Source organism: Dipodomys merriami, unplaced genomic scaffold (assembly GCF_024711535.1).
Source record: "Dipodomys merriami isolate MVZ:Mamm:240054 unplaced genomic scaffold, mDipMer1.0.p SCAF_28, whole genome shotgun sequence".
In the NCBI taxonomy this organism is placed as follows: Eukaryota; Metazoa; Chordata; class Mammalia; order Rodentia; family Heteromyidae; genus Dipodomys; species Dipodomys merriami.
In genome coordinates, this window is record NW_027204270.1 from 14,310,820 (window position 1) to 14,337,285 (window position 26,466).

At 49.9% G+C, this 26,466-nt stretch overlaps 1 protein-coding gene across 2 annotated transcripts in view; it reads left to right on the forward strand.

Annotated features, from left to right (window-relative positions):
- Asap3 (ArfGAP with SH3 domain, ankyrin repeat and PH domain 3) overlaps positions 1 to 26,466 on the forward strand; it is a 51,446-nt gene that overhangs the window by 5,043 nt on the left and 19,937 nt on the right. For both annotated transcript variants that reach the window (XM_070037657.1, XM_070037655.1), the window contains exons 2-5: positions 16,985 to 17,057; positions 17,135 to 17,280; positions 19,466 to 19,540; positions 21,250 to 21,299. In XM_070037657.1, the coding sequence (XP_069893758.1) occupies positions 16,985 to 17,057; positions 17,135 to 17,280; positions 19,466 to 19,540; positions 21,250 to 21,299 (344 nt within the window). The remainder of the gene's footprint in view (positions 1 to 16,984; positions 17,058 to 17,134; positions 17,281 to 19,465; positions 19,541 to 21,249; positions 21,300 to 26,466) is intronic.

The following is a 26,466-nucleotide window of genomic DNA, read 5'->3' on the forward strand; positions in this document are numbered from 1 at the left end:
GTCTTACCAATGCACACATTTTAACTTTCTTTTTTTTTGTCGTGGGGCTTGAACTCTGGGCTTGGGCACTGTCCTTGTGCTCTTCAGCTCAAGGCGAGCGCTCTACTGCTTGAGCCACAGCACCACTTCCGGTTTTCTAGCGGTATATTGGAGATAAGAGTCTCACGAACTTTCTTGCCTGGGCTGGCTTTGAACTGCGATCCTCAGATCTCAGCCTCCTGAGTAGCTAGGATTACAGGCATAGGCCACCGGCGCCCGGCTACATTTTAACTTTCGATGGAGTCAAATTTATCTCTTTTTTTTTTGGTGATATTTGCTCTCTGGAGTCTTGTTGAGTTTTACTATTCTTGTGAATCTTATTTGGTTCATAGTATGTCTGTATCTGTTTTAGTGTAAAAATTCTGTAATCCTAGAGATTATTTGCAGGAAGTACCTGTTGAAGTGTTTCGTTTTTCTTCTGTTGGTTTTGGGTCTTGAATTCAAGGCTTCTGCTCTGTCCCTGAGCTCTTTTGCTCAAGGTCAGCACTCTACCAAAGTGGAGCCACAGCTCCACTTTTGGTTTTCTGGTGGTTGTTTGGAGATAAGAGTCTCATTCCTTTCCTGTCTGGGCTGGCTTTGAACTGCAGTAATCCTCAGGTCTCAGCCTCCTGAGTAGCTGAGTTACAGGCGTGAACCACAGGCGCCTGGCTAGAAGTTTTTGAAGAATTAGAGGTGCTTGGCCCAGGCCTGGAGGTGTAGGCTGGGAAGATGTTAGGAGGCAGCCAGCTTCCTCCTCCTTCTCCCTCTCTTCTTGTGTTTCTCTCTACACATCTCATGAAGATGGATCCCATCATTACACAGGCCCCAGAGTACAGCTTTGGTCCTCCCATGCCAGACACGTGACCTTACTCGTCCAGTGTCCAAAGGTAACCTGAGCCAGAATTGTGTCCTACTTCCTAAGTTCCTGGCCTAGGTTTCCAGCTCAGCCCAGCCTAGCTTCTGGATTGGTTCCAGAAGATAGGTCTCCACCCCTGCTTCCATCAGCAGAGGCCATAGAGGGATAGACTCAGACAGGATAAAGATGGCCACAGAGCCCTACTATGTGAGAGAGGAGCTTCTCAGAGGGCCCAGGGCCCAGACTCCCAGACACACATCCTGCAACTGCTCTCCATTCCACACACTTGGCTCCAGGGAGTGTTATGGACCACACTGTCTTCTCCCACCCCTGGTAGTTCCTTTACCCATAGTCTCAGTGTGGAAAGCCCAGGCACAGGCGGTAAGAAGATGGATTGGGATATCAGGTGATGGGGGCGGGGAGGGGACTTAGAGGGCCTGGTCATGAATGTGGTGTTGGAACTCTTGACCCTGTCCCATTGCCAGGGAATGGATGAGGTGAGGCCTACCATGGGACGCAGCTTGTGGGCCACATCCGATCATGAGCACATCGCTCAGTAAAAGAGGCGGCCCCTATCTAGGGAGCCTCTTCTGGAGCAGTCAAACAGGAAGCCCAGCAACAAAGATGGCAGGAATTGCATGTCAGGCCAAGTGGCCGGCAGGGTCACTAAGGTCCGTGAGGCTGGGTCCTGAGTCTTCATCTCCCCCTGCTAGCCTCACTGTCTAGGCAACTGGGTCTGTCCCTATGGCTTCCGTCCCCTCCCTTTGGTGACTCACAGCCCAGACTTATTGCAGCTGTTCACTCGGAGTGTACTCATGACCCCCAGGCTGGCCTCCAGGTGCCCACTCCAGCGATGATATCTCCTCTCGCTCTGTCACACAGAAGCCTCACATTGCCACATGCTTCCCTGAGCGCTGCTGCAATCTGCCCACTGCACTCCATCTCCCCTAGCCCCCACCCCTCCCCCACCCAGCACAGGCCCCTGCCTTCACCCCAGCTCGCTTTCCCCAATAGTAAGTACCAGCTCTCTCCTTTGTAGCACAAATCATAGCTTTTGTATTTCTCTGTATAATTATTTTATTATTTAGATCCCACTGTATTTTTTGTTGTTGTTGGTCATGGGGTTTGAACTCTGGGCTTGGGCACTCTTCAGTTCAAGGCGAGTGCTCTACCACTTGAGCCACAGCGCCACTTCTAGTTTTCTAGTGGTTTTATTGGAGATGAGAGTCTCATGGACTTTCCTGCCCAGGCTGGCTTCGAACCATGATCCTCAGATCTCAGCCTCCTGAGTAGCTACGATTACAGGCTTGAGCCACCGGAGCCTGACTGGCTAGATCTGCCTTTTTGATACACTAATATCTGTGATGCTAGAATCTAATCTCATGTTATATTCCCTGTGTATGTGTGTGTATTATATTCTGTGCCAGTACTGGGGCTTGAACTCAGAGCCTTGTACCCTTGATTGGCTTTTTTCCCCTGGCCTGGCACTCTACCACCCTACTTGTGGCTTTTTTGCTGGTAAGAGTCTTGAAGATTTGCTTGTTAAGGTTGGTTTCAAACCATGAATCTCAGATCTCAGCCTCCTCAGTAATTGGAATTAGTCAGCAATGAGCCACCAGCACCTGGCTAATATACTTTGGAATAGCTGGGAATTGAGCCGAAGGCCTTGTACATGCTAAGCACACAGAACTAGAGTCCTGGCCTCACATATGTATCATAGCACCAAGGTGGGCATTTATTGGTTAAATGACAAGAAAAAAACTAAAAAGATATATTTGAGAGAATGGTGTAGGGATACACTAATGGAGGAAACAGTTTAAGCAAAGGCCCTGAGGCCTGACAATAACAATCCACAGTACACATAGTGCTGAAAGGAGGCCAAAGGAGCAGAAGTGAAAGGCAAAGGAAGAGCAGCACCAGGAGAGTTTGGGGAAGCAGACAGGGGCTCCTCAGCCGTGCTAGAGAGCTTGATTTTAGTTGTTATGCTGACATGCAGTTTATTTCTCAGAAAGATCAAGTCAGCTGATAAGTTGAGATTAGACTGGAGATGATAGCAATTGTCCGGAAAGATGATGGCAGTGCAGGTGGGGTTGTGATTGGTGGAAGGAGAAAGACGTGGGCAGATGGTAAAAGGATTTTCTAAGTAATAACATCAGGGTTGGTTGGTAGAGTGCACATGATGAGTGGTGAACAATGGTTGTCACATATCTTTCTCTTCCTTTAATTTTGGGGATGGGACCCAGTGCCCCATGCAAGCTAGGCAAGCTCTCTATCACTGACCTCCAGCTCCAGCTCAGGTCCCAAATTGCAGGTGCCGAGAAGGGGAAATCAGAGAAGAAAACCAATGTGCATGGGAGAAGATAAAAAAATTCCAGTTGTACATCTCAGATAATCAAGTAGGAATGTCAGTTGGGGCCTGACTTGGGTTCTAACCTATCACCCTAGCTATTGTGGAGACTGAGATCTAGAGGATCACAGTTTGAGAATTCTGTGTAACTCTAAACCAGCCAGCAAAAAATTAGGCTGGAGGCACAGCTCAAGTGGTAAAGTGCCAGCCTTGAGTAAGCAAGTCCAGTGAGCACAAAGCCCTAAGTTCAAACCCCTGTACTAGAAAAAAAGGCAGTTAGATGCATGAGTTTGGCACTCAGTGGAGTGGGCTGGAGTTGTACAGGTGGGAGTTCCCTGTGTTCAAATGGGGTTTTGAAATACATCCTTGTGAGAACCACCTAGTCCCAATCCCAGATGGATGTGTTGAACCACTTACGGAAAGCCCCAGCATCTACCTGGGCTGCTGTAAATGGAAGAGGAATTCACTGAATGGAAAGTTCGTGGCCATCCAGGAGCTGGAGAACTAGGGCTGAGCAGCCGGCAGGATCTTGGCCAGGATTGCGCTGCCGCCGAGTCACTTTGTCAGGAGACTACTGCCATATGCTAAATGCCATTGCTCGTGCATTGTCCTCTGGACTCGAGAGGGGCTCTGTGGCTGCAGCTGCTACCGGCACCCAGGTGGATCTTCCACCACCGTCTCTGCAGTGGCTCAGAGCCAGTAGCGGGGGGGCCTCTGAAGTAGTTGAGCTGAGGTGCAAACAAGGCTGTAAAGCAAGAATTTGGTCTTTTCAGGTGTGGTTGGTTAAGACTTGAGTAGTTGGTAATACCTCAGTGCCAGGAAGGAGATTCAGATGTCAGACTAGTAGGGGAAAAAAAATCCAGTGTCCTAGGCAGCAGGTTTGGCAGGTCTTTGGGGTGTCTGGAATCTGCATTTCACCCAGCTCTGCCAGGAGAGGTCTGAGAGTCCCACTTGTGTCCATCCCAGTGTGGGAATGGATGGTCACCCCAGGAGAGGACTGAAGAGGGTCCGGGCCCTGAACCTTAAGCTCTGAGGGCCCCCTGTTTGGAAAGCAGGGAAGAGGCAATGCTCCAAGCCCTGGTGGCTGGGACCTGGGCTCTGGGCTCTGCACGGGCCTGCTGTGCCCTCAGCGTTGTCCCTGCGGTGCCCATCACGGTCTTGTTTCAGACTCAGTACTCACTTCCTCGCCTCAGGTCCAGCTGCTTGTGGCCATGGAGGCCACGCAGGTGGAACTTGGAGCAGAAGGAACATGCAGTCGCCGAAGGCAACTGGATGATGTCATTCTTAGATGTGGCAAGAAGGTCCCCTCCCTGGGCCTAGTGCAGGGGCCAGCGTGCACGGGACAGTGAGTGGCTCCACAGACTCCGAGGTAGCCTGCGCATTTATGGCTGGAAGCTCACTGACTCCACTAGCTTTAGACCCTGATGAAGCTTTGAGGAAGCCCTCCAGGCTGACCCTGCAGAATCTGAATGTCCAGGGGTGAGGCTCTCAGAGATGCCCAGGTTAGAACAACATGGTAAGCAGTGACATGAACACCTAGGGCTGGTGATCCATTCCACCATGTTTACAGAGCACCTGCTGGGCATGGGGCAGCTCTGAGCTCTTGGACATGACTGGGCAAGATCCCCATCCAGTAGTGGAAGAACTCTGCAGGTGAGAGGGTGATTGACAGCCTTCAGGGTCATGGTTGAGTTCAGTGGCCAGGGGCCAGTGACTGAGGTCACGCACACATGTGGGTTTGAATTACTATTGGCTGTGTAACCTTAGGCAAATAACTTGGTCTTTCTGAATCTGGTTTCCGCACCTGGAAGTAAGAGGCGATGATAACTCTTGTGAGTTTGTTTGAGGGAATTACATATAAAGCATCTATTGTATACCTGGCATATAACATACTTGTTAATTAAAAAAATAATCTTTGAGGGTCTGGGAAGGTGGCTCAGTGGTAGAGCGTTTGCCTTGCATGCATGAGACCCTGGGTTTGATTCCTCAGCACCACATAAGCAGAAAAAGCTGGAAGTGGTACTGTGGCTCAAGTGGTAGAGCACTAGCCTTGAGCTGAAGAGCTGAGAGACAGTACCCAGGCCCAGAGTTCAGGCACCATGACTGGCAAAAAAAAAAAAAAAATTATCTTTGAGTAAAAACATGAGTAAGCCTGCCTGCACACTAGGTAAAAGGGTCAGGAGCTGGGCAGGGTGTGATGATACATGCCTGTAATCCCAGCTACTCAGTGAGGGGAGGTAGGAAGACATTGGTCTGAGTCTGGCTCAGGCAAAGGCATGAAAGAGCCTTCTTGAAACACAAACTAAAACAAAAAGGCTCTACTAGTAGAGCACTTGCCTAGCAAGGATGAGGTGGTGAGTTCAAACCCCAGTACTAGACAAGAGAGGATTAGGAATTCCACATGGTTGGGGCCGAGGTGAGGCAGTTTCTGTGAGAGCATGAGCGTTCTTTGCATGGCCCTGGCACAGAGCAGGAACCTGCCCTTGGCTCTGCCCTTTGCTCTCTCCCTTTCACTGTTTCTTCATCAAACATTTGCCAAGAGCTCACCCAGCTCTTGGATCTGCCTGCACACTGTAACCCCCTTTTGGAAAGATTAGTTTAAAAAATTGTAAGTCTGGGCATGGTGGATTACCCCTGTAATCCTAGCTGACATCCACAAGATTTTCATTTGAGGCTATCCCAGGCAAAGCTCATGAGACCCTCTCTCAACCAATAAAAATGTAGTTGGCCATGTCCGTTAGCCTAACTCTGCCAGCAGCATAAATAGTAGGATCATATCTGCTCTGGGCATAAATGTGAGGCCCTGTGAGTCAGAGTACTGTGGGGTGAGGAGGAAGAAAATGTATCGTTTTAGCCATTTTAACATGTACAATTTGCCAGGAGCCGGTGGCTCATGCCTGTAATCCTAACTACTCAGGAGGATGAGATCTGAGGATCATAGTTCAAAGCCAGCCTCGGCAGGAAAGTCCATGAGATTAACCACTAGAAAACCGGAAGTGGTGCTATGGCTCAAGCGGTAGAGCGCTTGCCTTGAGCTGAAGAGCACAGGGACAGCACCCAAGCCCAGAGTTCAAGCTCTATGACCAACAAAAAACAAAGAGCTCAGGGATAGTGCCCAGGCCCTGAGTTCAAGCCCCATGACTGACCAAAAAAAAAACAAACAAAACACCATGCAATTTAGTGATCATTGGTACATTTAGTGTTGTGCAACCACCACTACTCCATAACATACCCACCTCCTAAAAAGGAACACACACGCACACACACACATACACACACACTCATTCACATGTGTACTAGCAGCTTTCTGCCTGTGTAGATTTGCTTATTCCTGCAGTTCACACAGCCTTCTGTGTCTAGCTTCTTTCAGGTAGCAACCTTAATGTTTTCAGAGTTCATCTGTGCTTTCTGGGTTGTTTTCAAAGCAATTAAAACACGCAAACACGCCAGGTGGTACTGCGAGCATTTCCACCTTCATCATGTGATCCCCACATAAAGAAGTTCTGAAGCATAACCAGGTGAGCTAATCTAGTGAGCGGGTTGTCATGTGACCTATGGGATGTCCTGGGAACTGAACCCAAGATGCTGTCTTTGATTGTCTGAAACTCAAGTCAAGGGCGCGTTCTCCATTTATTGTTGTTAGAGTCAGATCTGGCAACTCGCAGTGAGTGGTAGAGCCAGGGTTTGGATTTGAGCAGTGTGCCGCAGAGCTTCCCATTCCAGGGCTTCCGTGGAGTCTCAGTGGAGGGAGAGCATGGGGCCTATAAAACAGTTGCTTATTTATCCCATGTGAGGGGGCAGAGGCTCAGAGAAGCTAAGCCTCTTGCCTTAGTCACACAGCAAAGAGTACTAGAATCTTAGTCTAGATCTCAGGACAGTATGACATGAAAGCTAGAGTTCTTGATTCTATTGCTTTTCCTATATACTAATATTCCTTTTTTTTTGGGGGGGGGGTCCGGTCGTGGGTCTGAACTCTGGGCCTGGGCACTGTCCCTCAGCTCTTCAGCTCAAGGCTAGCGCTCTACCACTTGAGCCACCGCACCACTTCCGGCTTTTTTTCTTTTTGCTTATGTGGTGCTGAGGAATCAAACCCAGGGCCTCATGCATGCAAGGCAAGCGCTCTACCACTGAGCCACATTCCCAGCCCTATACTAATATTCTTTTATTTATTATTATTATATTTTTGGAGGTGTAGGTATTGGGGCTTGAACTCAGGGCATGGGGCTGTCCCTTAGCTTCTCAAGGCTGGTGCTGTGTTTCCAGCTTCTTGCTGATTAGTTGAAGATAAGAGTTTTATAGACTTTCCTGCCTGGACTGGCTTTGAACTACAATCCTCAGATCTCAGCTTTCTGAGTAGTTAGGAATAAGGCATGAACCACTGGCACCTGGTTTCATTCATTTAATCACTCATTCATTCCACACATGTTTAAGGATGCCCTCATGCCAGAGCTGCCTGGGCTGGCACTACAGAACCAGGGCACATGAGGCAGTCCCTGCCCTTCTAGAATTTTCAGTCCCATCAAGGTCAGACATGGGTGGGTCACAGGGCCAAGACCACTGTCTGATAAATCCTGTGATTGGCTTGAAGTGACAGAAAGGTGGTGGGAGGGAAGGAAGTGTCAGCTGACGGGGAGAGACAGAGGGTCTGGAGACCGAGGGGGAAGGGCCCCAGGCAGACGAAGCAGCAGGAGCTGGGTCTGGCTGCTGGACACAGCTTTAGCACAGACAGGAAATTGCCAAGAGCTCCACTGATGGAGAGCCAAGGGTTAAGGATGGGCAGTAAGCCCAGGAGGACACAGGGGTCCATCCTGGCCACCAGAGGAGCCCAGAGGGCCAAGGTGGGAGGCGCCAGACCCTGTGCTGCTCTGTCCAGCGGCAGGTTGGGCTCTCCCCCAGGGCTGCCGGCCAGGGGTCAGGCGGGAATCTTAGGGAATCTTCAGCCATCGGGCCAGGCAAAGTTGTTGATCTCTTAGCTCATCGCTGCCGAGCAGTCTCTTGAGGAAAACTCCAGCCAGGAAACTTGGGGTTTGCAGAGGCCTCCACATAGTTGAGGTCACAGCTCCTTTCCTGTAGCCCCCTCTCCTCTTCGCCTCCGGCCACCCTTGAAGAGGCAGCGCTGGGGCTGAGCTGGCGAGGCTGGACAGATGCCCGGGCTGGGAGCCCTCCTGGAGGCCCCGCCGAGACGCATGGCAGGCAGGGGCTCCAGCAGTGCAGGAAGGAAAACAGCCCGAGGTGGAGAGATCCTGAAATAATAAATAGCAGAGCTTGCAGGAGCCTTCCCCGTCACCCCCTGGCCTCTTCATTCCAGACTGGGAGCCCAGAAGAGGAGGCCCAGGCAGGGAGGAGAAGGGGAGCGGTCACCTCTTGGGGCTGGAGCAGATGGGACTGGCCCAGATGCTGGCTTTCAGGCCTGGCAGAATGGCCACACCGTGTGGCAGAGGCAGGCAGGGCCACCTCTGTATGGAGACACAGAAGGCAGCTGGAAGGGCTTTCCCCAGGTACAACTCTCTGCAGCTTTCTGTGCCTGCTGCTGCTGGCCCAAGCTGGGGGTGGCCTCAGGGCCAGAAATCCCAACCCTGAGTCCCAGAGCTGCTCTAGAGCCCTGAAATCATTGTATAGATAGGGAATCTCAGATCTCAGCCTCCTGAGTAGCTAGGATTGCAAGCATGAGCCACTGCTGCCTGGCGTCCTCTAAGACTTTGAGCAGATTGGCCAACCTATCCCAGTACAGAGGCTAATCACTACCTTACCAGGCGGTTGAGAGGAAGAGCAGGGCACAAACTGCTTATCCCAAATGAGCACTCCTAAGTAGGGCGGTGGTGGATTCAAGTTGGTAATAGGCAAATCCTGGGAGTCCTTCCTGTTGGAAAGGGCCACCCTATGGCCAGGCTGCACTCCCTGTGTCTGCTTAGGCTGCAGCTAAGTCCTAGAGTGGAAAGATCTTCTTTTCTTCCCTTCTGCCTCTCTCTCTCTCTCTCTCTCTCTCTCTCTCTTTCTCTCTCTCTCTTTCTCTCTCTCTCTCTCCCTCCCTCCCTCCCTCTCTCTCCCTTTCTCTCTCCCTCTCTCTCTGTCTTTTCTTTCTTTTTTTTGGGGGGGGAGGCCTGGTCTTGGGGCCTGAACTCTGGGCCTGGGCGCTGTCTCTCAGCTCTTCAGCTCAAGGCTAGCGCTTGAACCACTTGAACCACAGCGCCACTTCCGACTTTTTTTCTTTTTTGCTTATGTGGTGCTGAGGAGTCAAACCCAGGGCCTCATGCATGCAAGGCAAGCGCTCTACCGCTGAGCCACCTTCCCAGCCCCTCTTTCTTTCTTTTTCTTTTTAAAAAACAACAACAACAACAAATCCCTTCCTCCCTTCTTCCTTCCTTAAGGTTTTAATCTCAAGGCCTTGTGCTTGCTTAGATAATCTAGATAATCACTCTACCCCTTGAGTCATGCCCTCAGCATTTTTTGCTTTACATATTTTTCAGGCTTGGTTCTAGACTTAAGCTTAGGCCAGCCCTGATTGTTTTTGTTTTTGTTTTGTTTTGTTTTGTTTTTGAGTGGGATTGGGGTGTGGGGGGGAGATCCTGGGGCTTGAACTCGGTTCTGGGAGCTGTCCCTGAGCTTTTGTGCTCAAGGCTGGCACTCTACCACTTGAGTCACACCCCCACTTTACGCTTTTTTTTAAGTAGTTAATTAAGGAGCCTCATGGGCTTTCCTGCTATGTCTGGCTTCGAACCTCGATTCCCAGATCTCAGCCTCCTGGGTAAGGATAACAAGTATGAGCCACCAACATCTGGTTTAGTTTTTGAGATAAGGTCTTGTTAATTTTTTTTCCAAGTTTGGTCTTGGATTATGATGCTCTATTTCTACCTCCTGACTGGCTGAGACTATAGGTATGCATCACTAGAAGTGGTCTCTGGAGCAGAATTTGCTACTGGGAGAATTTGTCGAGCCCTTTCCTCTTGTTCAGACCCCCAAGGGTGCTACCACTTACAGGACACAACCCAGAAGTTTGATTAAAAGCATGGCTTCTGCAGTCTGGAAGTTTGTTTCAGCATTTGACAAGTTGTGTGAGCTTGGCACATGCCATGACTTCCCTGGGCCTCAGTTTCCTCATCTATGAAGCCTCCTGGCATTGCTCAGAGGATCATGTGGGGACTCAAAGTAGGTTCAGGACCAAGAATTAAGCCTGGCATGTAGTAGGTGGCCGATGCTCCTGTGCACTCTCAGCAGTGCGCAGCCTCTGCTCTGAAGGATCATCCCTCGCCTCCTTTCCCCCATCACCTCCTCATTTGTGACTTTGAAGAAGCCTCCTTCTGCCTTGGGTGAGTTGGGTGGTACTTGGTGCTGCTGTCCTGTGCCAGGCTTGTCAAGGCCTCCTTGGTTCTTAGCAAGCAGCTCCTCATCTGTGTTCTGTGAGCACCTGAGACAGGGACCAGTTCTGATACCCTTCATCCCAGCGCCAGGCCTGTGTCACATGTGCCTTCGTCCCCCAGTAGGTGGCAAGGGGAGGTTTAAGGATTTGAGGTCCTGCAGACAGGCCATAGTATAGGTCCAGCTTTTCTGACTATAAGAACCCTTTGTTGGCTGGGTACTGGTGGCTCATGTCTGAAATCCTAGGTACTTAGGAGGCTGAGATCAGAGGATCATGGTTCAAAGCTAGCCTGGGCAAGAAAGCCCATCGTCTGCATTTCCTGTAAAGTCATAATTGGATCAAGAAGTGAGAAATTCTAGTTCTTTGCACTTCACATATCATTCATTTAATGTCTTGAGTACAACTTGGAATGCTCATTAAAATACCATGTTTTAATGATCACGTTTAATAGGTAGCACATGTAATTTAGCTTTCCTGCCCTCATCATCAAAGATCAAAGGAGGAGGGGGTACAGGAGTGAAGAGAGGAAAGGGATGGGTGCACTCATATTTAATGCACACCCTTTGAAACTGGGAAAACTGAGGGGAGGGGTCAGGTTGGGAGAGATGGGGGAGAATGAGGAAGGGGTGACATCAATCAAGATGTATTCATAAACTGATTCATTGAATGGTAACACCTTTGTCCAAGTACTTAAAGATAATAAAAATACAATTAAAAGATCAGCCAGGCACTGGTGGCTCCTGCCTGTAATCCTAGCTATTCATAAGGCTGAGATCTGAGGATCATGGTTCAAAGCCAGCCTGGGAAGGAAAAGCCATGAGACACTTATCTCCAATAAACCACTAGAAAACTGGAAGTGGCGCTGTGGCTCAAGCGGTAGAGCGCTCCCCTTGAGCTGAAGAGAACTGGGATAGCACCCAAGCCCAGAGTTCAAGCCTCACAACTTTCCTTTATGGCCTGGGATGATGAGCATTTCCTCATGTGTTTCTTTGCATGTAAACCTCTTCTCAGAGGTCTCTGTTTAGCTCCCTTGCCCATTTAATGATTAGTTTATTAGATTTGGGAGGAATTAGTTTCTTAAGCTCCCTGTATGTGTTGGATATTAGACCTTTGACATCATTGGGATTTTTTTTTTTTTTTTTTTGGTCCACTGTGGGGCCTGAACTCCGGGCCTGGGTGCTGTCCCTCAGCTCTTCAGCTCAAGGCTAGCACTCTACCACTTGAGCCACAGCGCCACTTCTGGCTTTTTTCTTTTTTCTTATGTGGTGCTGAGGAATGGAACCCAGGGCCTCGAGCATGCAAGGCAAGCCCTCTACCACTGAGCCACCTTCCCAGCCCAAAGTACATGGTTCTTATCTGAAAAATGGTGAAAAGAAATAACTCCCATGATGATGTTATCTCAACGTATGTCTAGGTGTGGGATAAGTAACAAGCCTGGCACAGAGCAGGGCCTGCGGCACCTACACCCAATGCGGGGAGTATGTCTAAGGAGTTCAACAGAAGGTGAGGAATTCCTGGTCCAAATTCAGTTTTGAAATAGATACCATTTTAAGCTATCCAATAATAATAATAATCCTAAGTGAACTCACCCCCATTCCATGATTAGGAAAACTGAGGTATGGAGATGTACAGCAGATACCTGAGGAGCTGGAACTGCAGCCAGACACGAGGCACAGGCCATATATCTTTAGTTGTAAAGGCCTCTGAAGAGTAGAATCGCACCAGCAAAGCTGGATCTTTGGTGTGGATTAGACTCACCACAGGGGGCTTGCCCACCCCCAGGTTTTCTGACTGAGCTGGAAGCTGCATATATCTGACAGGTTCTCCATTGGTTCTGAGGTTGCTTCAGGAAACTCACTTAGAGAACTGCTGGTAGTGATGAAAAGATATCTAGGAGGGGCTGGGAAAATGGCTCATTGGTAGAGTGCTTGCCTTGTATGCATGAGGCCCTGGGTTCGATTCCTCAGCACCACATAAAACAGAGAAGGCCGGAAATGGCTCTGTGGCTTAAGTGATAGAGCAGTAGCCTTGAGCTGAAGAGCTGAGGGACAGCCCCCAGGCCCAGAGTTCAAGGCCCATGAAAGATCTCCAGGACCCAGAAGGCTAATTGTGTTTTCCCTCTCGCATCCAGTCTCAGGACTGGGAAGGAAGGCTGCTCTGGTGTGGGCTGAGAAGCCAGACAGGTCTTACTCCCGGCGAGCAGATGCCTTGCCCTGCAGCCTGCTGCTGTTTGCAGCCTCAGAGAAGCCTCAAGGGATTCTGCGGGTAAAGCAGAGCATAGGTTCCCTCTCCATATTATTTTATTTTTTTGATCGATCTATTTCCCCTTCCATATTATTTTTTTATTCCTGTCTATCTCCCCCCCTCTATATTATTTTTTAGTCCTGTCTGTCTGTGTGTCCTTTGTTCCAGTACTAGGGCTTGAACTCAGGCCCTCAAGCTCTCAATTGGCTGGTTCCATTCAAGGCTGGGGCTCTACTACTTGAGCCATAGCTCCATTTCTGGCTTTTTGCTGGTTAATTAGAGATAAGAGTCTCATAAAGTCTCCCCACTGGCTTCATACCCTGAGCCTCAGTTCTCAGCTTCCTGAATAGCTACGACTCCAGGGGCTGGCAGGCACCTGCATTCTTTACGCTGGAGAACTTCTGGAAGGAAAGGACCTCACATCTGTGTCCCCAGGGTCTGGCACCACACCTGGTTGAATAGGCAATGGGAAAACACATGTTGGCACAAAGGAGTGATGAGCAGACTGGGGTCCTTACCACCCTCCCACCAAGCCTCCACTACAGCCCTTACTCTCTCCCACCTGTCCAGAGACCTTAGCCAAGCTTCGGGGAAGCCTATTGCTCCCAGGCAGACGCTGCTCTGCTTCCCCTGGCCCCCAGGGGCCTCACACCTTCCACCGCAGCCCTCTTCACATTGTACCCGGAGTGTCCGATTACATCAGACAAAGATGCCCTGGCAGCTGGGGTGTCTTTTTACCCCAGACCCCGGGTGTGGACACATGGCAGGCACCCAGGAGTGGTTGAACAAATGCAGAATAAATGGATAGCTGTGAGCATGGTTGCTAACAGCCATGGGGACAGGAAACCTTTTCTTGACATGCCTGACCACCGCACCAAGGAACAGTTGGTAGATAATTAGGGTGACTTGACTGCCTATACTAGTTAGAGCGAGGTTTGGCCACAAATAATAGAATACCTGGCAGGTATAATACTGGTCCAGATAAGATAGATAGCTTTTTTTTTTTTTTCATAGAAAAGAAGTCCAGAGATAAGCAGTCCAAAGCTGATAAAGGAGGGAGGCTCCCTAGCCATAGGGAACAATACTTGTATTTTGTCGTTCTATCACTTGTTAGTATAAATGGCTTCAATCTCATAGTCAGGGTGGCAGCTATCACAAATGCCTTCTAGCCAGAGAGACAGGTGACAGAGTACCTCTCCTTTCCTTTGTTTTTATTTTAATTTTTGGTTGGTTGTGGGGCTTGAACTCTGGGCCTGGGTGCTGTCCCTCAGCTCTTCAGCTCAAGGCTAGTATTCTACCACTTTGAGCCACAACACCACTTCTGGTTTTCTGGAGGTTAATGGGAGATCAGAGTCTCGTAGACTTTCCTGCCTGGGCTTGGCTTTGAACCATGATCCTCATATCTCAGCCTCCTGAGTAGCTGGGATTGCAGGTAGGCATGAGCCACTGGTGCCCAGCTCTTCTCTTCTCTTCTCTTCTCTTCTCTTCTCTTCTCTTCTCTTCTCTTCTCTTCTCTTCTCTTCTCGTCTCTTCTCTTCTCTCTCTTTCTCTCCATTCCTTCCTTCCTTCTTTCTTTTCTTTTCTTTCTGTCATGGGGCTTGAACTCTGGACCTGGGTGCTGTCCCTGAGCTCTTCAGCTCAAGGCAAGCACTCTACCTCTTGAGCCCCAGTGCCACTTCTGGTTTTCTGGTGGTTAATTAGAGATAAGAGTCTCACAGACTTTCCTGACCAGGCTGGCTTTGAACCGTGATCCTCATATCTTAGTCTCCTGAGTAGCTAATTTTTTTTCTTAAGAAGATTTATCTTTGTGTGTGTGCATGTGCTAGTACTAGGATTTGACCTCAGGACCTTGCCGCTTGCTCAGCTTGCATGTTTGGCTGTTTTTCTACCACTTGAGCCACCTCTATCCCAGCTTTTTTGCTGGTTATTTTTTAGGATGAGACTTTTCTGGCTGGTTTTCTTTTCTTTTCTTTCTTTCTTTTTTTTTTTTTTTTGTCAGTGGTGGGGCTTGAACTCTGGACCTGGGCACAGTCCCTGAGCTTTTCAGTTTAAGGCAAGTGCTCTACCACTTGAGCCAGTGTCACTTCTGGTTTTCTGATGGTTTATTGAAGATAAGAGTCTCCTGGACTTTCCTGCCTGGGCTGGCTTTGAATCCTGGTCCTCAGATCTCAGCCTCCTGAGTAGCTAGGATTACAGGTGTGAGCCACCGACGCCTGGCATCTAGCTGTTTTTCAAAACTCAATCCTTTGAATTTCAGCCTCAGATGTGATCCACCAGTGCCTGGCTAAGGCTTTATTTTGTAGAATAGTTGTAGGCTCACAGTAAAACTGAGCAGAAAAATACAGAGTTCCCCTGTAAACACTTCTTCACTTTGCAAACCATCATTCACTTAGGTAAGCCTCTTCTATAGGTTAGGTACATGCGTTAACCCTCTAGGAATTAATTGTGAGAATACCGTGGGGAGTTACAATTACATGGGCAAGATACACCTCTAGGAATTTTTCTACATCTCTTTGGAAAACTGTTCGTGTTTCACCTGTACTGTTTTTGGGAGCAAAGCCATAGTGGTTTAACTGAATCACTGTCCAGCTTTTCAGGTTTCAAGGCAGGAGTGAAGGGATTTAATGAACAGGTTATCTGTGACGCTAGGTCTCTTCCAGCACTGACATTCTCCACTTTCCAAGCCTCTTGAGAAGGCCAGCAGCAGGGCCATCAAACACAAGGGCAAGGCGGAGCCAAGTAAGCTTTCTATCTGGGTTGTGTCTAGTTTGGGGCGAGTGTCTGGCTCTCCGTCCATCTTCTGAACAAGATCCCTGTTGTGACTTTTGGGGATACAGAGATATTTATTCTCTGGCCTTTGCTAAATGAATATTCGATATATTTTGCAGACAAGATGTTTAGGACTCAGATGAGTTAACAGATTCTTCTAGGTTGAGCCAAATTTGAACTCAGACCTGGTATAGCCCACTGGGCTGCATGACTTCTTTTTGTTGTTGTTGGTCGTGGGGCTTGAACTCTGGGCTTGGCGCTGTCCCTCAGCTCTTCAGCTCAAGGTGAGTACTCTACTGCTTGAGCCACAGCACCACTTCTGGTTTTCTAGTGGTTTATTGGAGGTAAGAATCTCACAGACTTTCCTGCCCCGGCTGGCTTTGAACTGTGATCCTCAGATCTCAGCCTCCTGAGTAGCTAGGATTACAGGCGTGAGCCACTGGTACCTGGCTTGCGTAACTTTTTTTTATGTGTGTGCCAGTCCTGGATCTCAGTGCTGTCTCTTAGCTTTTCTGCTCAAGGCTAGCCAGTTCCACAGCTCTACTTCTGACTTTTTGGTGTTTAACTGGAGATAAGCATCCTTATGGACTTTCCTGCCTGGGCTGGCTTTGAATTATGATCCTCAGTTCTCAGCCTCCCAAGTAGCTAGCCACAAGTGCCTGGCCTGCATACCTTTTTTTTTTTTTTCTTTTTGTCATTTGTGGAGCTTGAACCCAGGGCCTGCCACTTTGAGCCATAGTTCCACTTCTACTTCTGGTTTTTCTGGTGGCTAATTGGAGATAGGAGTCTCATGGACTTTCCATCTAAGGTGGCTTTGAACCATGATCCTCAGTTCTTAGCCTCCTGAGTAGCTAGGAGCTAGGATTACAGATGTGACTCACCAGCACGTGGCCCCGTATACATTTTATTTATTTATTTATTCTTTTTGTTGGTCATGGGCTTGAACTCTGGGCCTGAGCGCTGTCCCTCAGCTCTTCAGCTCAAGGCTAGTGCTCTACAACTTGAGCTACAGTGCCACTTCCGGTTTTCTGGTGGTTTATTGGAAATAAGAGTTTCACGGCCTTTCTTGCCCAGGCTGGCTTTGAACCGCGATCCTCAGATCTCAGCCTCCTGAGTAGCTAGGATTACAGGCGTGAGCCACTGGTGCCCAGTCCAGTATACATTTTAATTAAGATGTTTTCCATGGCCAGCACTGGGTTGGGGAGGAAAATTCATGGCTACCCTGAGGCGTAGAGGAAGAAGGTGGTCTGCTTGTGTTCGGTGAGAGACATAGGGAAGCTGGGAAGAGGTAAGAGGATGTCAAGACTGTGTGCTTGGAAGGGGGATCATGACTCCATGCAGCTCAGCTCCTTGCAGCTCAGTGTGCTGAACCTCTGTCTACATTGGCTTCCAGATCCTGGAAGGAGACCAGGCCATCCTACAGAGGATCAAGAAGGCCATTCGGGTGATCCACAGCTCCGGCCTTGGTGGGTGAGCCTGCTTGGTGTCCTGGAGGCCCAGCCCAGCCTTGAGCATGGTCTGAACTCCTTTCCCTACCTTACAGGCCATGTGGAGAATGAGGAACAGTACCAAGAGGCTGTGGAGTCCTTGGGCAACAGTCACCTTTCCCAGAGCAGCCATGAGCTGTCCACAGGCTTCCTGAACTTGGCTGTGTTCACCCGTGAGGTGGCTGCGCTCTTCAAGAACTTGGTGAGGCCCCTCCTTCCCTGCTCGTTCCTCCCCCAGGCTCAGGGTAAACAGAAGCTACTGGGAACAGGGTCAGTCTTATCCCTTTTCCTGGTTTGCCTTTGAGCCCCTGACTCCTGACTCCTGACCTGAGGCCCCTGACCAGCTCTAACCCACTCCCTCCCTCTTATGTGCAGAGGTGCAGGGGTGGGCTCCCTGGAGGAGCTCAGAAGGAAGGGAGAGACAGTCTCTAGGCTCTTGCCCTGCCATCACTGCTGCCAGCACTGACACTACTGTCCCCTCTCCTCATTCCCCTTCATCCTCTGCTTTTCCAGTCATATCTACTTGTCTTCAGATTATAGCCTGACCTCTGCACTGGCCTAGCGGCCCTAGTTCCCTCCTGAGCCTCCACTGCCCAGTCCTTGCCTTGAGACCAGCTCTTTGTACGGGCAGGCACAGTTCTCTGTGGGGTTGGTGACTGTTGGCCCTTGATGACAATTGACAGGTGCGCTGCCCCAGGACCTCCAGCCAGGTATGAAGCCAGGTGGTCTGGTTGCAATCCGGATTATAGGCTGGCTGTGCCATCTCCCAGGCAAGCCTCCCACCCTCCAGACCCCATAGCCTGGGCTGGCCACTTGCTCCAGTCCCACTCAGTGTCCTTCCTGGCTCTCGAGGGCCCAGTCATCTCTGAGAGCCATATGCTCAGTGGCAGGCACCTGACCTTGGGCTTGGCCTCTGCCTCGGAATCCTGACTCTGCTACTCACAAGGACACAAGAGCCAGTCTGCTTGAGCCCAGGCCTTGCAGCTAGCTGTAACACTGGCCATGTGGAAGGAACAAGCTCCAGCACTTGGGTGGCTCACAGGGTCTCTGTTGTTATTAAAGCTCTGTGGACAGCTGAATCATACATGCTCTCCCCCATGCAGAGGCCTTTAATGGTGCCGTGTCCAATTGAGCTGCGTCCTTCTTTGCCTTCAGCCTATAGCGTTCCTCTCAGCCATGGAAACCCTGTCTGCCCTCTGGGCGAGAGTCTTTGGAGGCCAGTGACACAGGAAGAAGAGTCACGGTCCCCAGAGGGAGATAAGAACTGAGGCAGGCACCACAGGCAAGGCACAGACTCAGGGACCACAGGGATGGGAGGTCAGGTCAGACACCAGGAGGTCTGCACAGGCTGGGTTCGGGGTGGGTTGGCGCAGGCTTTCTGGAGGAGGGGAGATTGCTGAGCTATACCTATGAAAGGCTGGCTAAAATATTACAGAGGCCAGCTGGGCGCTGGTGGCTCACGCCTGTAATCCTAGCTACTCAGGAAGCTGAGATCTGCAGATCATGGTTCAAAGCCAGTCCAGGCAGGAAACTCCATGAGACTCTTTATCTCCAATTAACCACCAGAAAACAGGCCTTGGGCTCTCTATTCCTTTCTCTTAGTTTCTCTGCTTCTCTCAGCAGCCCAGGTGCATATCTTACCAGCATCTCCTTTGATCTAGAAATAAAAAATCCCAGGGGAGATCCTGATTGGTGACTCATTTCTGATCCAATCATTCTAGCCTAGAAGCAGAAGCTTGAGTCAGATCAGATCTTGTGTTTACCCCATCTGACCACAGGAAAGGGTTTTCCACAGGAAGGGGATTCTCTTACTATTAGAAGGGGAGATGCAAGCTAGGCATAGTGGCACAGACCTGTAATCCCAGCACTCAGGAGGCTCAGGCAGGGTGATTGCAAATTTGAAGCCAGATTGGGCTACATCTCAAGACTGTGTTTCAAAACAAAAAACAAGAAACAAGGGCTGGGGATGTGGCTCAGTGGTAGAGCACTTGCCCAGCATATGTGAGCTTTAGATTTCCTCTGTAGTACCACAAGCAAAAAAAGATGAGACATAGAGCTAACTGAGCAGGACAGCACTTGTGTACTACAGGTCTCTGAGAGAGTTGAGGGGATGAGCAAGGGGCAGAGGTGACATTGACTGGACAGCAAGTTGAGGCTGGAGCAGTCAGGGAAGGGCATTGGCTGCCTGGCCCCTCCCCCTTTCCAGCTCTCTCTCTCTCTCTCTCTCTCTCTCTCTCTCTCTCTCTCTCTCTCTCTCTCTCTCTCTCTCTCTGTTTCCTGTGCCCTATGGCTGTCTTTTGCCTTGAGGCATATTATCCTCTGAGCCTCTCCCCGCCCCCCCCCCAGGCTGGATGAATGGTCACCTTTGGGGTCTCTGCTTCTTCCAGGTTCAGAACCTGCACAACATTGTCTCTTTCCCCCTGGACAGTCTGGTGAAGGCCCAGCTGAGGGACGGGCGGCAGGTGAGTTCCTGTGCAGGATACCTTCCCCTGGCGGAGGTCATGGGGGAGGGGCAGCTGGGGACACAGGGGGGGCTGGGCTGGGCTGAGGACCAGGCAAGTGAGGTGTGGCTCTCAGGCAGGCAGGGGCCTGGTGCTCCTCTGTCTGCTGTCTGTCCAGGGCTGATGTGGAGTTTCTCTAGCAGATCTGACCCTCACCCTGAGAGGGGGGTTCTTAGGTGCCCCCTCCCCCAACTTGTCAGTGCATAGGAGAAGATGAGCTGCTAGAATGTGGCAGGACTGGAGCCGGGACCTGCAGTTCCCGGATCCTCTGCTAGGGCTGCTCTTCCAGTGCCTGGCAGAGTAGGGCTGGAGGGAGGTGGCAGGGGAACCTCCCTGGCAGGGTGCCCCAGAAAGCCCAGGGGAGGACCTGCCCTCCCCCTGAGGGTTCCCTCCCCACCCTGGCTGAGCACCAGCCTGGGAACCACCCAAACCTGATAGGCAGCTTTTGCTTTGCAGAAACCTAGCTGTTCAGTGAGCTAGAGATTGCCCAGATCTTACTGACTTGCTGTGTGACCTTGGGGAGATTTCTCAACCCCTCTGTGGATTTACCCTTACTGAAAAGAGTTGATGTCATAGTCGGGCACCAGTGGCTCACATCTGTAATCCTAGCTTACTCAGGAGTCTGAGATCTGAAGATCTTGGTTTGAGGTCAGCCCAGGCAGAAAAGTTCCTATGAGATGCTTATCTCAAAAACCAAAAGTGGAGCTATGGCTCAAAGTGGTAGAGCGCTAGCCTTGAGCAAAAAATGATCTCAGGGGGCTGGGAAGGTGGCTCAGTGGTAGAGCTCTTGCCTTGCATGCATGAGGCCCTGGGTTCGATTCCCCAGCACCACATAAGCAAAAAGGAAAAAAGCCGGAAGTGGCAGTGTAGCTCAAGTGATAGAGCACTAGCCTTGAGCTGAAGAGCTGAGGGACAGCTCCCAGGCCCAGAGTTCAGGCCCACGACTGGACCCCCCCCCCCAAAAAAAAAAAATGATCTCAGGGCCAGCACCCAGGCCGAGTTCAAGACCCGTGACTGACCAAAAAAAAAAAAAAAAGTTGATGTCATACTAGGCAGGAGAAATTGATGGGGTAACATTAGGGATCTAGCTTGACCTTTACTATCTTTATCCTTATGGCCTATTTCCATCTTCTGGCCAATGAGACCCAACGCAGAAGCCAAAGCTCCCCACCCCCCTCCCAGGCTCTACCCACCACACCTAGCTAAATGCTTGACAGCTCTGGGGAGAAGTTGGGGAGGAGAGGGGCTGAGCCGTGAGAAGTGGGGTCTGTTGCTCTGTTTGGAGAGGAGCGTTGGCAGTCGGGTGGGGGCCAGGGCTGGTTGGAGAACAGCTCTGAGCAGCAAAGAGAATGCAGTGTCCTGTTTATGCAAAGTCAAGCTTCCCTGTGGGCAAATCGCTCTTTTCTGGTGGGTGTGTGCTGGTAATGGGGCTTGAACTCAGGGCCAGGGAGCTGTCCATTAACTTTTGCTGATGCTCCCCACTGGAGCCACAGATCTACTTCCATCGTTTTGGTGGCTAATTGGAGATGAGAGTCTCACGGATTTCCCTGCCTGGGCTGGCTTTGAATCACAATTCTCAGCTCTCCGCCTCCTGAGTAGGATTATAGGTATGAACCACCTGTGCCTGGCTCAAATTGCTCTTTTTGTTTTTGTTTCTTTTCCAACTACAGGATTCCAAAAAGCAACTGGAGAAGGCATGGAAGGACTACGAGGCCAAAGTGTAAGTGCCTGGGTTGGGTGGTTTGGCGCCTGCATAGCAGCTCCAGGCCACATAGAAGAGCAGGTAGTGCTCCTGCGTGTGCCCCCCAGAGGGACTTACCAAGGTGCTTAATTAACCCCCTGCCTGGCAGAGTCATGATAACCACCCAAGGAGAGATACCCTCCCTGGGAAGGGACTTTGGGTTCTCCCTCAGTAACACCAGCTTGGGGTGCCCATGTATGCAGGCCAAAAGGAGCTTCTATTTACAGAACCCTTCCATAAGCCACCATTGAATCTCATGATCACACAGCCCCGTGACAGTGAACTGGTGACATAGGAAGCATTGGGTGTTCAGAGAGGTTCAGTCACCTGTCCAGGGCCACCTGGCTGGGCGGCCGGAGAGCAGGCCCCAGGCTCCTGGTCTCCTTCCTTGCACCATTAGTGTCTATAAACTTATAGTTGGACATAAGAGAGGAAAGGTGTCAGGCGCTGATGGCTTGTGCCTGTAATCCTAGCTACTCAGGAGGCTGAGGTCTGAGGATCCAGGTTCAAAGCCAGCCCATTCAGGAAAGTCTGTGAGGCTCTTATCTCTATTTAACCACCAGAAAACCAGAAGTGGTGCTGTGGCTCAAGTGGTAAAGCACTCACCTTGAGCTAAAGAGCTCAGGGACAGCCCCAGGCCCAGAGCTCAAGCCTTATGACTTACAGAAAAAAAGAGAGAAGAAAGGAAAGTATCCTACTTCAGGAACACTCCCAAAATTGAATCCAGGCCTGGGGAACCTTGTTCTCTGTTCATCCTGCACTGTTGTCTTCTGATTGATTGAGGCCGAGTTCCTCACTTGGGACACCAACCTGCTAGAGCCCTAGAAGAAATGAGTGACTTGGCCTTAATCTTTCTTTTTTCCTTAAAGAATGCACTGCTCACTTCCCCATGCTCAGTGTTCCCAGCACATTGTCTGCGATGCATGGGGACATTAGGGTTTGAACTTTTCCAAGCCTGTTTATCCAGAGAGGCCTTTGTTCCACCTTGGCTACTGATTAATATCTCTCCCACATCCTACCAGCTGCCCTGACCCAAAGAGTTCCAAGCAGGGACTCCTTGGTCTCCGTTAAGAGCCTTACCAGGCCCCGATTTCAGTGTTTTTTTAATCCTTCTTTGCAAGGGCTAGGATGTAGCTCATGTGGTAGAGTACCTGCCTCACAAAGTGTGAGGTCCTGCGTTCAAATCCTAGTAATGACCACCACCCTGTCAATATCTTGCCAGTCCTGGGGCTAGAACTTAGAGCCCGGGTCCTGTCCCTGAGCCTCTTGGGGCTCATGAATAGCTCTCTACTGTTTGAGCCACATCACCACTTCTGAAGATAAAAGTCTCATGGACTTTTCTGCCCTGGCTTCGAACAGTGATCCTCAGATCTCAGCCTCCTGAGAGCTAGAATTATAGGCGTGAGCCACTGGCACCCAGCTATATTAATTATTATTCTTTGTAAAATTTTGCTTTCTTTTGTACTTGCCAAAGCAGTATACTTAGAAAACATGGAGAAACAAAAGAGAAAAATTTACTGGACATGGAGGTATATATCTATAGTACCAGCTGCTGGAGGCTGAGGAAGGAGTGCTTGAGGCCAGAAGTTTGAGGCCAGCGGGGCAGCACAGTGAGACCCTGTCCCTCCCTCCAAAGAAATGTTTAATCATCTTAGGGGAAGATTAGGATCACGTAGAATGCATCTAGTATGTCTTTATTTGAGATGTTTTTTGTTTGTTTGTTTTGTTTTTTGGGGGGGGTCCAGTCATAGAGCCTGAACTCTTGGCCTCGGTGCTGTCCCTCAGCTCTTTAGCTTTTTTCTTTTTCCTTATGTGGTGCTGAGGAATCAAACCCAGGGCCTCAGACATGCAAGGCAAGCGCTCTACCACTGAGCCACCTTCCCAGCTTTACTTGAAATGTTTTAACGAGGTGTTTAGGAAACAAGGCAAAGTGAAGAGAAACTACAAAAAAAAAAAAAAAAAAAAAGGGAGCCGGGCGTTGGTGGCTCAAGTCTGTAATCCTACCTACTCAGGAGGCTGAGATCTGAGGATCGCGGTTCAAAGCCAGCCCCGGCAGGACAGACTGTGAGACTCCTATCTCCAATAAACCACCAGAAAGCCGGAAGTGGCGCTGTAGCTCAAGTGGTAGAGCACTAGCCTTGAGCTGAAGAGCTGAGGGACAGCGCCCAGGCCCAGAGTTTAAGCCCCACGACCGACAAAAAAAAACAAAAAAAATCTAAAATCATAAAACTGATGTCACAATAATCATACTGTTTTGTAATCTGCTGTTTTCATTTTGTTTTTCTGATGCATTGTGAAGGCATGGTAGTGCATGCCTATAATCTTAGCTGAGTTTAAGGCAAGAGAATGGAGAGTCCAAGACTAACTCCTGGAGTCTCCAGCTCTAACTCTGGCTGTGGATCCTGTGATAGAGGACATGGGTATTGATTGGCATTCCTGTAGTGCATCATCCTGCCTGTGATGGGCTTTGGCCGTCTGCTCTCTCAGGAGGCCTAGGCACAGGTGGTAGAGATGCGGGCAAACCTTTTTTTTGGGGGGGGTGTCAGTCGTGGGCCTGGGCACTGTCCCTCAGCTCTTCAGCTCAAGGCTAGCACTCTATCACTTGAGCCACAGTGCTTATGTGGTGCTGAGGAACCGAACCTAGGGCCTCATGGGTGCAAGGCAATCACTCTACCACCTTCCCAGCCCAGCAATCCTTATCTTTATGATTTGCTATGGGACTTTGTGACTCTTCTTTCTGAGATACCATGTCTAAGCCCTTGGCCTTTAAGAGCCTTGTCTACAAATAAAAATATTAATCTCTACCTTGTAGACCTTCCCTAAGTAGGTCTGCTTTTACTAGCTTGCTTTATTACTGGCTTGCCAGCCTTGGACTGCAAACCCCCTTTCTCCCCTTCAAACAAATAGGTAATATTATAGGCATGTTCTATCATGCCCTGCTGCTCTTACTAACTTTCTATATTGAGTTTTCCTGTAAGATTTCATTAAAGAAAGACTCTACTGCCGGGCGCTGGTGGCTCACGCCTGTAATCCTAGCTACTCAGGAGGCTGAGATCTGAGGATCGCGGTTCAAAGCCAGCCCGGGCAGGAGAGACCGTGAGACTCCTATCTCCAATAAACCACCAGAAAACCGGAAGTGGCGCTGTAGCTCAAGTGGTAGAGCGCTCGCCTTGAGCTGAAGAGCTGAGAGACAGTGCCCAGGCCCAGAGTTCAAGCCCCACGGCTGACAAAAAAAAAAAAAAAAAAAGAAAGACTCTACTTAGTTAGCTGTGATGGTTCAGCGAGCTGTGGACATGGCCTTGACTAGGGTCCAAGGCTACCTGGTCCTCTGGCTCCTGCCATGGAGCTACACCGTTGGAGTGACAGCGCTGGCATAGGTACCTGAATCTGTTCCTTTTGATGGGGCTGCAGGAGTTGCTGGATGTTAGTGGGCCATAAGGTGCTATGTAATTATACCACATTCTTACCCAGGCAGCCCCTAGTAGGGCCAGGATGTTGGCAGCATCTATGAATATCACCAGAACCTCCCATGGGCCATTGAGATGGGGGAGCCCCCTCCCCCCCCCCCCCCGCCAGAGCTGCTAAGAAAGGCACCCTGTATAAGGGCCACGTTTATCTAGAGTGATTCATGGCCATCTGTAAAGAAGGGCCAGGAATACCCAGCAGGGTCAGTGTGGAGAGAAGCACAGGTGAGAGTCTGTCCCCAGGCTTCAGCAGAGACATACCTGGGTTCAAATCCTGACCCTTCTACTTAATAGCTGTGTGACTTGGACAAGCAATTTACTGTCACTGCCTCCGGCCCCTCATATCAAGTGGGACAATGAGTCTTGTCTTGTGGGGTTATCAGCTCTGTGAGTGAAGAGGCTAGTAACACCTGATACAAAGTCAGTGTTTAAAAATAGCAATTAAGAATAATAGCCTCTAATACTAGGCTATATGCTCTTCCTGTCTGTTATCTGACTTGGTCCCTGTCAGGGCAAGGTACCCTTGTGACCCCAGTCTATAAGTAGGGAGGAAAAGTAACACCTGAGGTCTCTGATTGGATAGAAAGGCAAGAAGATAAGTGGTTGGCTAATAATTAAATGACAATGCAACAGTGCTGTAATGATTGTGTCCACACAGAATTGGCAGGAAAAGCAGAGAGCTTTGTTTGGATGGAGGGAAAGGTGGTCAGAGGTGGCACCTCCATTTGGTTTAAAGTGCCAAGGTTTCAGGTGCATGCCTGGTTCTGAGTATTTCTCTTTCCACTACACCCAGAGAGTCCTTGTCCCTGTCCGTTGTCTTAATGGCAGACTTCTCTGCAGCTATCTTGGTCTTCTTTTTTTTTTTTTTTTTTTTTTTTTTTTTTTTGTCGGCCGTGGGGCTTGAACTCTGGGCCTGGGCGCTGTCCCTCAGCTCTTCAGCTCAAGGCGAGCGCTCTACCACTTGAGCTACAGCGCCACTTCCGGTTTTCTGGTGGTTTATTGGAGATAGGAGTCTCACGGTCTCTCCTGCCCGGGCTGGCTTTGAACCGCGATCCTCAGATCTCAGCCTCCTGAGTAGCTAGGATTACAGGCGTGAGCCACCAGCGCCCGGCTATCTTGGTCTTCTTAATAACAACCATTCAGGTACTCTCCACCCCTGATTTCAGCTCATTGCTTCTGCTGCAACTCCATTCAAAGGAAATAGGTATGTCCCTAACATTTGAAATGTTTTTTTTTAAAGGGGTGTAATCTCTGAGGCCAGGGAAGGAATGAGAGCTGTTATTCTCTAGAGGAAGAAAGCACTATCCCGCTTCTAAATGGAGGTGTGACTAACCATCCCATCTCAGCATGACCCTGTCAGACTGTCATAGGGATTAGCATAGCTGCCATCGCAGGCAAAGCCATACCGAACCATCACAGCTTATCTTCTGAGCAAAGTGGCTCCATCTTTTCATCTCTCCCAGCATAAAAGTGGCAGGGAGAGAGAAAGGGAAAGGAAGGGAAGGGAAGGAAGGAAGGAAGGAAGGAAGGAAGGAAGGAAGGAAGGAAGGAAGGTAGGAAGGTAGGAAGGTAGTGGGGAGGGGATGGAAAAGGGTCTCCTATGCTTAAAAAAAATTACTTAAAAAGGATCACCATGGAACTTGGGAGTGGAGCTCAGGGAAAGAGTGTCCACCTAGCAAGCA